Source organism: Pseudophryne corroboree, chromosome 5 (genome assembly GCF_028390025.1).
Source record: "Pseudophryne corroboree isolate aPseCor3 chromosome 5, aPseCor3.hap2, whole genome shotgun sequence".
In the NCBI taxonomy this organism is placed as follows: Eukaryota; Metazoa; Chordata; class Amphibia; order Anura; family Myobatrachidae; genus Pseudophryne; species Pseudophryne corroboree.
In genome coordinates, this window is record NC_086448.1 from 110,997,963 (window position 1) to 111,011,136 (window position 13,174).

General features: G+C 48.4%; 1 protein-coding gene and 1 long non-coding RNA gene across 9 annotated transcripts in view; one reads left to right on the forward strand and one right to left on the reverse strand.

Moving 5' to 3' along the window:
• NEBL (nebulette) overlaps nt 1-13,174 on the reverse strand; it is a 463,458-nt gene that overhangs the window by 114,056 nt on the left and 336,228 nt on the right. For 4 of the 7 annotated variants that reach the window (XM_063921562.1, XM_063921561.1, XM_063921560.1 and 1 more), the window contains exon 10: nt 4,030-4,134. The exons of 2 other annotated variants lie outside the window; for them this stretch is intronic. In XM_063921562.1, the coding sequence (XP_063777632.1) occupies nt 4,030-4,134 (105 nt within the window). Of the gene's footprint in view, nt 1-1,236; nt 1,249-4,029; nt 4,135-9,591; nt 9,631-13,174 lie in introns of all 7 variants that reach the window. One more of the 7 variants, XM_063921565.1, reaches the window with a different exon arrangement.
• Nucleotides 5,131-13,174, forward strand: part of LOC134927308 (uncharacterized) — a 134,563-nt gene continuing 126,519 nt past the window's right edge. For both annotated transcript variants that reach the window (XR_010177603.1, XR_010177604.1), the window contains exon 1: nt 5,131-5,223. This is a non-coding gene — a long non-coding RNA (uncharacterized LOC134927308). The remainder of the gene's footprint in view (nt 5,224-13,174) is intronic.

The window sequence follows — 13,174 nt, forward strand, 5'->3', positions numbered from 1 at the left end:
AGCAATGGCAGAAGCTGCAAGGATTCTTCGCTGGGCGGAAGATCATGTGATAGCACTGTCAGCAGTGTTCATTCCGGGAGTGGACAACTGGGAAGCAGACTTCCTCAGCAGACACGATCTACACCCGGGAGAGTGGGGACTTCATCCAGAAGTCTTCCACATGATTGTGAACCGTTGGGAAAAACCAAAGGTGGACATGATGGCGTCTCGCCTCAACAAAAAACTGGACAGGTATTGCGCCAGGTCAAGAGACCCTCAGGCAATAGCTGTGGACGCTCTGGTAACGCCGTGGGTGTTCCAGTCAGTGTATGTGTTTCCTCCTCTGCCTCTCATACCAAAAGTACTGAGAATTATACGGCAAAGGGGAGTAAGAACGATACTCGTGGCTCCGGATTGGCCAAGAAGAACTTGGTACCCGGAACTTCAGGAGATGCTCACGGAAGATCCGTGGCCTCTACCTCTAAGACGGGACCTGCTTCAGCAGGGACCGTGTCTATTCCAAGACTTACCGCGGCTGCGTTTGACGGCATGGCGGTTGAACGCCGAATTCTAAGGGAAAAAGGCATTCCGGAAGAGGTCATTCCTACACTGGTAAAAGCCAGGAAGGAGGTGACTGCACAACATTATCACCGCATTTGGAGAAAATATGTTGCGTGGTGTGAGGCCAGGAAGGCCCCCACGGAGGAATTTCAATTGGGTCGATTCCTACATTTCTTGCAAACAGGATTGTCTATGGGCCTCAAGTTGGGGTCCATTAAGGTTCAAATTTCGGCCCTGTCGATTTTCTTCCAGAAAGAATTGGCTTCAGTTCCTGAAGTCCAGACTTTTGTAAAAGGAGTACTACATATACAGCCCCCGGTTGTGCCCCCAGTGGCTCCGTGGGACCTTAATGTAGTTTTGGATTTTCTCAAATCCCATTGGTTTGAGCCACTCAAATCGGCGGATTTGAAATATCTTACATGGAAAGTAACCATGCTACTGGCCCTGACTTCAGCCAGGAGAGTGTCAGAATTGGCGGCTTTATCGTATAAAAGCCCATATCTGATTTTCCATTCGGACAGGGCAGAACTGCGGACGCGTCCTCATTTTCTGCCTAAGGTGGTGTCAGCGTTTCACCTGAACCAGCCTATTGTGGTGCCTGCGGCTACTAGCGATTTGGAGGATTCCAAGTTGCTGGACGTTGTCAGGGCATTGAAAATATATATTTCAAGGACGGCTGGAGTCAGAAAATCTGACTCGCTGTTTATACTGTATGCACCCAACAAGCTGGGTGCTCCTGCTTCTAAGCAGACGATTGCTCGTTGGATTTGTAGCACAATTCAACTTGCACATTCTGTGGCAGGCCTGCCACAGCCTAAATCTGTCAAGGCCCATTCCACAAGGAAGGTGGGCTCATCCTGGGCGGCTGCCCGAGGGGTCTCGGCATTACAACTCTGCCGAGCAGCTACGTGGTCGGGGGAGAACACGTTTGTAAAATTCTACAAATTTGATACCCTGGCTAAAGAGGACCTGGAGTTCTCTCATTCGGTGCTGCAGAGTCATCCGCACTCTCCCGCCCGTTTGGGAGCTTTGGTATAATCCCCATGGTCCTGACGGAGTCCCCAGCATCCACTAGGACGTTAGAGAAAATAAGATTTTACTTACCGATAAATCTATTTCTCGTAGTCCGTAGTGGATGCTGGGCGCCCATCCCAAGTGCGGATTGTCTGCAATACTTGTACATAGTTATTGTTACAAAGAAATCGGGTTGTTATTGTTGTGAGCCGTCTGTTCAGAGGCTCCTACGTTGTCATACTGTTAACTGGGTTCAGATCACAAGTTGTACGGTGTGATTGGTGTGGCTGGTATGAGTCTTACCCGGGATTCAAAATCCTTCCTTATTGTGTACGCTCGTCCGGGCACAGTATCCTAACTGAGGCTTGGAGGAGGGTCATAGGGGGAGGAGCCAGTGCACACCACCTGATCCTAAAGCTTTATTTTTGTGCCCTGTCTCCTGCGGAGCCGCTAATCCCCATGGTCCTGACGGAGTCCCCAGCATCCACTACGGACTACGAGAAATAGATTTATCGGTAAGTAAAATCTTATTTTAAATATTAATATACGTTATCAACACATGATTTTGGCTCTACAGTGGGTGGAATGAGAGAGCATATCACAATGCAGATATGGGAAAGGGCAAATTTCATAGACTTATTTATTCATTTACTTATTATTTATCATTTCTATTCTATTAGGGCTGCTGTACTAACCGAAAATAGGAACCCTATTAATATAACAGGGAGATAATTCAAAAAAAATGCAGAATCTATTCACTACTTTAAAAAAGCAAAATTGCTATTTAGTATTGTAAAAAATAATCCATACAGTGTATTTGCTTGTACCAGTTAGTTGAATTTCCCATAAAATCGACCTTTTACAAGAAGTTAGTTCTACTTCTCATAAAGGAAGATCAAACAATGAATACATTGTGACACAGTGCCCCCATGTGGCCTTAATCATTATTGGAAACTGTTAAGTGTGGAGTACAGGCAGTTTTGGGACAAAGGTGGTCATTCCGAGTTGTTCGCTCGTTGCCGTTTTTTGCAACGGAGCGATTAGGTGGAAATTGCGCATGCGCATGGTACGCAGCGCGCATGCGCTAAGTTATTTAACACAAAACTTAGTCGATTTACACAAGGTCAAGCGACGTTTTTTCATTGCTCGAGTGATTGTAGTGTGATTGACAGGAAGTGGGTGTTTCTGGGCAGAAACTGGCCGTTTTCAGGGAGTGTGCTAAAAAACGCAGGCGTGCCAGGTAAAAACGCAGGAGTGGCTGGAGAAACGGGGAAGTGGCTGGCCGAAAGCAGGGCGTGTGTGTGACGTCAAACCAGGAACTTAATGGACTGAGGTTATCGCAATCTAGGAGTAGGTCTGGAGCTACTCAGAAACTGCAAGGAATTATTTAGTAGCAGTTCTGCTAATCTTTCGTTCGCTATTCTGCTAAACTAAGATACACTCCCAGAGGGTGGCGGCCTAGCGTGTGCAATGCTGCTAAAAGCAGCTAGCGAGCGAACAACTCGGAATGAGGGCCAAAATCTTTTAGTATTTGCTAACAAGTTGATGCTAAGAGGTGAATTCAGTTTGGGAGACTATATCTGTCAGGCCGAGTCAGCACGGTAATAGCCGTACTTTACGGCAGCCCAAACTCACACAAAAGTGTTCGCTGCCCCATAGGGTATTGAGCACTTTTGAGCGAATATGGCATTTGGGCCGGGTGGGTGAGGGGTGCGAGATGCAGTGCCGTTGCTGGCATTTAAACACTGCGGAAATGGCTATTTGCACCCTTTACCCGCAATTGAACTCCCCCTAAATATGAAGTGTCAAAATTGGCATAACTGCATAGTGCAAACACGGCAAATATATGACTATACAGTATGTAATTTATGCTTCTATATAGAATATGTATTTCAACAAGCAACTCTGTGAAACAATGGAATGCAATTGTGATAATACCATATGATCTGAAATTAAAACTATGAATCCTATAGAAATCTGTGTAACTCTAATACAGCGTACTGAGCTTACATATGATAATACCACAGGAGGTGACCTGTGTAAATAGACGTCTCCTCCCGGCTTCTGTGATCCGCTGCTGCATCCAAAGACACAGCATCGGATCCTCTCTGCATGACCATCAGTTATCTGAGTAACCCTCAGTACACTCAGGATGGCCGGTGATGCAGCTGTTTTTGGAACGCTGGTCACTGTCACCCCTTCCCGCCCCATACAACCACAGCGTGTCAATCCTGCTGTGGCTTAGGGGGCAATGCGACTGTTAGACTGACAGATTATTGTATATACACTGTACAGAACTTGCACATGCGCAGATCTGAAGACATCAGCAATGTGCTGCAAACCATTGGAGTTTCTGTACATCTCTGAATCTGGCCCCGTATACGCTACGCAAACGTGTACACTTCCTAATCTACATCAGCGCCAATGTTTTACATATGTGTAAGCAAAGCTAATGTCTTTCACCCATGTGCTTACATTGCTCTGCATCTTGCTGGTCTTCATAACGTGCTCCAAGTACAGTAAGTTTGGGAGATCTACAGATGGGTCGTGTATTCTCTGCTTGTCTTTCCTATAATTCACCTGAAAAAGAGAGATGCTAAGATGGGGTGACCCAGATTCAGCAGTCACTAGAACACTGTTACAGTGCAGTGCAGGTGGGTCAGATGTAACATGTGCAGAGAGTTAGATTTGGGTGGGGTGTGTTCAACCTGAAATCTATATTGCAGTGTAAAAATAAAGCAGCCAGTATTTACTCTGCACAGAAACAATATAACCCACCCAAATCTAACTCTCTCTGCAAATGTTATATCTGCCACCCCTGCAGTGCACATGGTTTCGCCCATTAGAGAAATATTTTGCTGCTGCCATCAGGCCTGAATTAGGACCTATAGTATGTATGAGGGTGGTTCAATAAATAAAGGACAATAAGACCTCTCATTTCGTAAATGTATTCAACTACTAAATACTGTATACATATAATCAATAGTATGGCCTGGTACAGATTATTTTTCCACATAGTCCCCATAAGCATTTGTTCCAATGATCCTCTGTGAGTTTCTTCGGTACCCAGCATGAACACTTTTTCCTGTACCCCAGTTGCTCATAAATGATGCTGTCACAGAACCCACTGAGATCTTCAGATTGACATCACAAGAGGGGTGCAGGTCGCTCCTGAGTGTCACCCTTCCAGGGGGTGACATCAAAATGTCAGCTGCTTCACAGTGAGAGGAGCCGGGTGCTGCAGTGTGACATTACACTGCTTCACTCGGTCACCCGTCACTAAGAAGGAGCCCAGCAGCGGAACTTGCACCAGTGCAAGTGGTGCAATGCACCAAGGCCCAGCGCTAAGAAAGGGCCCACAGCCGGCAGCAGTGTAATGAGTCACACCGACTCATTACACACTGCCGCCGCTGCCCTGCAGGCCTTAGCACAGGAGGAAGCTGACCTTGATGTGAGCGCACAGCGCCAGCAAGTGAGAAGGGTGAGCTCATCACCCTGCTTCATCTCAGCACCGCGCTGCTGCAGCTTCCTCCTGGTCCCTGCCACTGCTGCATGCTGGGAGAAAGGGGAGGGAGGAGGGACAGTCACGGAAGCAGTGTGTGTGGAGAGTGAGGAGGAGATGTCGGCTCAGCCGCAGTGAGGAGCCTTTCAGGAGCCAGGAGGTGCAAAGTATGTTGTACACACATGTAAATGCTGGCTGTGTGTGTGTGCATTTAGTTTTGTGTGTGTGTGTTTTGCTATGAGTGTATGTGTGTGTGTGTTTTGCTATGGGTGTATGTGTGTGTGTTTTGCTATGGGGGTGTGTATGTATTTTGCTATTGGTGTATGTGTGTGTATACCGGATTTCTCTGACGTCCTAGTGGATGCTGGGAACTCCGTAAGGACCATGGAGAATAGACGGGCTCCGCAGGAGACTGGGCACTCCAAAAAAAGATTAGGTACTATCTGGTGTGCACTGGCTCCTCCCTCTATGCCCCTCCTCCAGACCTCAGTTAGAATCTGTGCCCGGCCAGAGCTGGGTACTCCTAGTGGGCTCTCCTGAGCTTACTAGAAAAGAAAGTATTTATTAGGTTTTTTATTTTCAGTGAGATCTGCTGGCAACAGACTCACTGCTACGTGGGACTAAGGGGAGAGAAGCAAACCTACCTGCTTGCAGCTAGCTTGTGCTTCTAAGGCTACTGGACACCATTAGCTCCAGAGGGTTCGAACACAGGCACCTGTCCTCGATCGTCCGTTCCCGGAGCCGCGCCGCCGTCCCCCTTGCAGAGCCAGAAGAACAGACGACGAAATCGTCGGCTGAAGACTCCTGTCTTCATTAAGGTAGCGCACAGCACCGCAGCTGTGCGCCATTGCTCCCAGCACACTTACACACTCCGGTCACTGTAAGGTGCAGGGCGCTGGGGGGGGGGGGGGCGCCCTGGGCTGCAATTGAGGTACCTTTGGCACAAAAACATACATATATACAGTCTAGCACTGTATATATGTAAAAAAACCCGCCATTTTTTACATGAAATGCGGGACAGAAGCCCGCCACTGAGGGGGCGGGGCCTTCCTCCTCAGCACACCAGTGCCATTTTCCCTTCACAGCTCCGCTGGAAGCAGCTCCCCAGGCTCTCCCCTGCAGTATCCAGGTACAAGACGGGTTAAAAAGAGAGGGGGGGCACATACATTTTGGCGCAAATCAATACAAAAAAGCAGCTATTGGGAAAATCAGCCCTGGGCTGCAATTGAGGTACCTTTGGCACAAAAACATACATATATACAGTCTAGCACTGTATATATGTAAAAAACCCCGCCATTTTTTACATGAAATGCGGGACAGAAGCCCGCCACTGAGGGGGCGGGGCCTTCTTCCTCAGCACACCAGTGCCATTTTCCCTTCACAGCTCCGCTGGAAGCAGCTCCCCAGGCTCTCCCCTGCAGTATCCAGGTACAAGACGGGTTAAAGAGAGAGGGGGAGCACATAAATTTTGGCGCAAATCAATACAAAAAAGCAGCTATTGGGAAAATCACTTATTAGCAGTGAAAATCCCTGTGTTATATAACGCTATGGTGTGTGCTGGCATACTCTCTCTCTGTCTCCCCAAAGGACTTTGTGGGGTCCTGTCCTCAGTCTGAGCATTCCCTGTGTGTGTGCGGTGTGTCGGTACAGCTGTGTCGACATGTTTGATGAGGAAGGTTACGTGGAGGCGGAGCAAGGGCAGATAAGTGTGGTATCGCCCCCGTCGGGGCCAACACCTGATTGGATGGATATGTGGAAGGTCTTAAATGACAATGTAAACTCCTTACATAAAAGATTTGATGATGCTGCAGCCTTGGGACAGCCGGGGTCTCAGCCCGCGCCTGCCCAGGCGTCTCAGAAGCCGTCAGGGGCTCATAAACGCCCTCTATCTCAGATGGTTGACACAGATGCCGACACGGAGTCCGACTCCAGTGTCGACGATGATGAGGCACATTTACAGTCTAAAATGACCAAGGCCATCCGATACATGATTATTGCAATGAAAGATGTATTACACATTTCTGAGAATAACCCGGTTAATACCAAGAGGGTTTATATGTTTGGGGAGAAAAAGCAGCCAGTGACTTTTCCCCCATCTGATGAATTAAATGAATTGTGTGAAGAAGCGTGGAGTTCCCCTGATAAGAAATTAGTGATTTCTAAGAGGTTACTGATGGCGTACCCTTTCCCGCCAACGGACAGGTTACGTTGGGAAACATCCCCTAGGGTGGACAAGGCGCTGACACGCTTATCTAAAAAGGTGGCCCTGCCGTCTCAGGATACGGCCGCCTTAAAGGAGCCTGCGGATAGAAAGCAGGAAGCTATCCTGAAGTCAGTGTATACACACTCTGGTACTCTACTGAGACCTGCTATTGCTTCAGCCTGGATGTGTAGTGCTGTAGCAGCGTGGACAGATACTCTGTTAGACGACATAGATTCCCTCGACAGAGATACTGTTTTGCTAACCCTGGGCCATATCAAAGACGTCGTCTTATATATGCGAGATGCTCAGAGGGACATTTGCCTGCTGGGCTCTAGAATTAATGCTATGTCCATTTCTGCCAGGAGGGTCTTATGGACTCGGCAATGGACAGGAGATGCTGATTCTAAAAAACACATGGAGGTTTTGCCTTATAAAGGGGGAGGAGTTGTTTGGGGACGGTCTGTCGGACCTCGTGTCTACAGCGACAGCTGAAAGTCCACTTTCTTGCCTCAGGTTTCCTCACAGCCTAAGAAAGCACCGTATTATCAAATGCAGTCCTTTCGTTCCCAAAAAGGCAAGAGGGTCAGGGGTGCATCCTTTCTTGCCAGAGGCAGGGGTAGAGGTAAGAAGCTGCACCATGCAGCAAGTTCCCAGGAACAAAAGTCCTCCCCTGCTTCCACTAAGTCCACCGCATGACGTTGGGGCTCCACAGGCGGAGCCAGGTGCGGTGGGGGCGCGTCTCCGAAACTTCAGCAGCCAGTGGATTCGTTCACAGGTGGATCTCTGGGCTATACAAATTGTATCTCAGGGATACAAGCTGGAATTCGAAGTGACTCCCCCCCGCCGTTACCTCAAATCAGCCTTGCCAGCTTCCCCCATGGAAAGGGAGGTAGTGCTGGCGGCAATTCACAAGCTGTACCTCCAGCAAGTGATTGTCAGGGTCCCCCTCCTTCAACAGGGAAGGGGTTACTATTCCACAATGTTTGTGGTACCGAAACCGGACAGTTCGGTGAGACCCATTCTGAATCTAAAGTCCTTGAACACTTATATAAAGAAATTCAAGTTCAAAATGGAATCGCTCAGAGCGGTTATTGCAAGCCTGGAAGAGGGGGATTTTATGGTGTCGCTGGACATCAAAGATGCTTACTTGCATGTCCCCATTTACCCACCTCACCAGGAGTACCTCAGATTTGTGGTACAGGACTGTCATTACCAGTTCCAGACGTTGCCGTTTGGCCTGTCCACGGCACCGAGAATATTTACCAAGGTAATGGCCGAAATGATGATACTCCTTCGGCAGAAGGGAGTTATAATTATCCCGTACTTGGACGATCTCCTCATAAAGGCGAGGTCCAGGGAGCAGTTGTTGATCAGCGTAACACTCTCTCAGGAAGTGTTACTACAGCACGGCTGGATTCTGAATGTTCCAAAGTCGCAGCTGATTCCTACGACGCGTCTGCTTTTCCTGGGCATGATTCTGGACACAGAACAGAAGAAGGTGTTTCTCCCGGTGGAGAAGGCCCAGGAATTAGCATCTCTGGTCAGGGACCTCCTGAAACCAAAACAGGTATCGGTGCATCACTGCACGCGAGTCCTGGGAAAGATGGTAGCTTCATACGAAGCCATTCCCTTCGGCAGGTTCCATGCAAGGATCTTTCAGTGGGATCTGTTGGACAAGTGGTCCGGATCGCATCTTTAGATGCATCGGCTGATCACCCTGTCCCCAGGGCCAGGGTGTCTCTTCTGTGGTGGCTGCAGAGTACTCTCCTTCTCGAGGGCCGCAGGTTCGGCATACAGGACTGGGTCCTGGTGACCACGGATGCAAGCCTCCGAGGGTGGGGGGCAGTCACTCAGGGAAGAAACTTCCAAGGACTGTGGTCAAGTCTGGAGACTTCTCTACACATAAATATAGTGGAATTAAGGGCCATTTACAACGCCCTGAGTCAAGCAGAGCCCCTGCTTCTAAACCGGCCAGTGCTGATTCAGTCAGACAACATCACGGCGGTCGCACATGTAAACCGCCAGGGCGGCACAAGAAGCAGGATGGCAATGGCGGAAGCCACAAAGATTCTTCGATGGGCGGAGAATCACGTGCAAGCACTGTCGGCAGTGTTCATTCCGGGAGTGGACAACTGGGAAGCAGACTTCCTCAGCAGACACGACCTCCACCCGGGAGAGTGGGGACTTCATCAGGAAGTCTTCCAACTGATTGCAAACCGATGGGAACTGCCACAGGTGGACATGATGGCGTCCCGCCTCAACAAAAAGCTAAAAAGATATTGCGCCAGGTCAAGGGACCCTCAGGCGATAGCTGTGGACGCCCTAGTGACACCGTGGGTGTACCAGTCGGTATATGTGTTTCCTCCTCTTCCTCTCATACCAAAAGTACTGAGAATAGTAAGAAAGAGAGGAATAAGAACAATACTCATTGTTCCGGACTGGCCAAGAAGGACTTGGTACCCGGAACTGCAAGAAATGCGCACAGAGGACCCATGGCCTCTGCCTCTCAGACAGGACTTGCTGCAACAAGGGCCCTGTCTGTTCCAAGACTTACCGCGGCTGCGTTTGACGGCATGGCGGTTGAACGCCGGATCCTAGCGGAAAAAGGCATTCCGGATGAAGTTATTCCTACGCTGATAAAAGCTAGGAAAGACATGACAGCAAAACATTATCACCGTATATGGCGGAAGTATGTTGCTTGGTGTGAGGCCAGGAAGGCCCCTACAGAGGAATTCCAGCTGGGTCGATTCCTGCATTTTCTACAGTCAGGGGTGACTATGGGCCTAAAATTGGGGTCCATAAAGGTCCAGATTTCGGCCCTATCCATTTTCTTTCAAAAAGAACTGGCTTCACTGCCTGAGGTTCAGACATTTGTTAAGGGAGTGCTGCATATTCAGCCCCCTTTTGTGCCACCAGTGGCACCCTGGGATCTTAACGTTGTGTTGGATTTCCTGAAATCCCACTGGTTTGAGCCACTTAAGACCGTGGAACTAAAGTATCTCACGTGGAAAGTGGTCATGCTGTTGGCCTTAGCATCGGCTAGGCGTGTGTCGGAATTGGCGGCTTTGTCATGTAAAAGCCCTTATCTGATCTTCCATATGGACAGGGCAGAATTGAGGACTCGTCCCCAATTTCTCCCAAAGGTGGTGTCATCGTTTCATTTGAACCAACCGATTGTGGTGCCTGCGGCTACTCGGGACTTGGAGGACTCCAAGTTGCTGGACGTAGTCAGGGCTTTGAAAATATATGTTTCCAGAACGGCTGGAGTCAGGAAGACTGACTCGCTGTTTATCTTGCATGCACCCAACAAGCTGGGTGCTCCTGCTTCAAAGCAAACTATTGCTCGCTGGATCTGTAGCACGATTCAGCAGGCTCATTCTGCGGCTGGATTGCCGCATCCAAAATCGGTAAAAGCCCATTCCACAAGGAAGGTGGGCTCTTCTTGGGCGGCTGCCCGAGGGGTCTCGGCATTACAGCTTTGCCGAGCTGCTACTTGGTCGGGTTCATACACATTTGCAAAGTTCTACAAGTTTGATACCCTGGCTGAGGAGGACCTTGTGTTTGCTCATTCGGTGCTGCAGAGTCATCCGCACTCTCCCGCCCGTTTGGGAGCTTTGGTATAATCCCCATGGTCCTTACGGAGTTCCCAGCATCCACTAGGACGTCAGAGAAAATAAGAATTTACTCACCGGTAATTCTATTTCTCGTAGTCCGTAGTGGATGCTGGGCGCCCGTCCCAAGTGCGGACTCTCTGCAATACGTGTATATAGTTATTGCTTCAATAAGGGTTATTGTTATGAGCCATCCGTTGAGTGAGGCTCAGTTGTTGTTCATACTGTTAACTGGGTAAGGTTATCACAAGTTGTACGGTGTGATTGGTGTGGCTGGTATGGGTCTTACCCTGGATTCAAAATTTCCTTTCCTTGTAATGTCAGCTCTTCCGGGCACAGTTTCCCTAACTGAGGTCTGGAGGAGGGGCATAGAGGGAGGAGCCAGTGCACACCAGATAGTACCTAATCTTTTTTTGGAGTGCCCAGTCTCCTGCGGAGCCCGTCTATTCCCCATGGTCCTTACGGAGTTCCCAGCATCCACTACGGACTACGAGAAATAGAATTACCGGTGAGTAAATTCTTTTTTTTTTCCGCTATGGGTGTGTGTTTGTGTATATATGTGTATTGCTATGTGTGTTTAGTAGTGTGTGTATTTGTACGTTTTTGCTATGGATGTGTGTGTGTATATATATTTTGCTGTGTGTGTGTTTTCACTGTGTGTGTATACAGTAAACTGTATATCCATATCTACAGAGGTAGCCACGCTCACAACTAGTGTGCCCATGTCTATGAAGAGAATGTCGGCTGCGAGAACACGGCGTTCACTGAAGCTTGTCGCAATGCGTATGCCCATGCCTATGCATTGCAGCAAAAATGAGGCTCGCTACATCTGTTTGTATGTAGCTCACATTCCTGGTAGTTATTGTTGGTGTGCACAACAGGTAGACACCGGCGTAATGTGTATAAGTCTCTCTACTGTGTGACGAAACATGTATAATGCTCTCTACTGTGTGACGTAACGTGTATAATGCTCTCTACTGTGTGACGTAACGTGTATAAGGCTCTCTACTGTGTGACGTAACGTGTATAATGCTCTCTACTGTGTGACGAAATGTGTATAATGCTCTCTACTGTGTGACGTATCGTGTATAATGCTCTCTACTGTGTGACGTAATGTGTATAATGCTCTCTACTGTGTGACGTAACGTGTATAAGGCTCTCTACTGTGTGACGTAACGTGTATAATGCTCTCTACTGTGTGACGTAACGTGTATAATGCTCTCTACTGTGTGACGTAACGTGTATAAGGCTCTCTACTGTGTGACGTAACGTGTATAAGGCTCTCTACTGTGTGACGTAATGTTTATAAGGCTCTCTACTGTGTGATGTAACATTTATAATGCTCTCTACTGTGTGAGGTAACGTTAATAATGCTCTCTACTGTGTGACGTAACTTGTATAAGGCTCTCTACTTTATGACGTAATGTGTATAAGGCTCTCTACTGTGTGACGTAATGTGTATAATGCTCTCTACTGTGTGACGTAACGTGTATAAGGCTCTTTACTGTGTGACATAACATTTATAATTCTCTCTACTGTGTGATGTAACGTGTATAAGGATGTCTACTGTGTGGCGTAACGTGTATTAGACTCTCTACTGTGTGGCGTAACGTATATAAGACTCTCTACTTTGTGGCGTACCGTGTACAAGGATCTCTACTGTGTGGCGTAATGTGTATAAGGCTCTCTACTGTGTGGCGGAACGTGTATAAGACTCTCTATTGTTTGGTGTAAGGTGTATAATGCTCTCTACTGTGTGGCGTAACGTGACTTTAGAGTACTACTGTATGGCGACACCCTTCTCAGTGAGACAAAACACCATTTTCTGAGTGATGCGCTTTTCCTATTTATAATATGGGAGGGGGGCCCAATGCACATTCTCTAGTTCCACCACTGAAGGAGCCGGCAGTGCTGGAAAAGTCACCAGGGGCAGCCTGCACGCCAGCAGAGGCGAGGTAATCAGAGGCTTCCCCCACAAAGCCACACTTCCTGTAGTGATGTCAGCATGGTGCCTGCGAGGCTATCCCCCTTAGCGCAACGCACGGCCCCTTTTTGGACTCGTAGCCACACCAGTTGTCACCGACCCTGGTGACTCCACTTCATCAGCAACATCACTAACGCAAATGCATCTGTGCTTCTGAATCAGACCTTCAATGCGGCACATCTGTGGTAGCTGTGCTTGGCCAAACAGGTGGCTGCTCATCTTGAATGTCTGTCCTCCGTTATCAAAGGCGGTGCACCAAACCCAAACCTATTTCCATGACATGACGTTATCACTATACACCTCAACAAGCTGGCGATGAA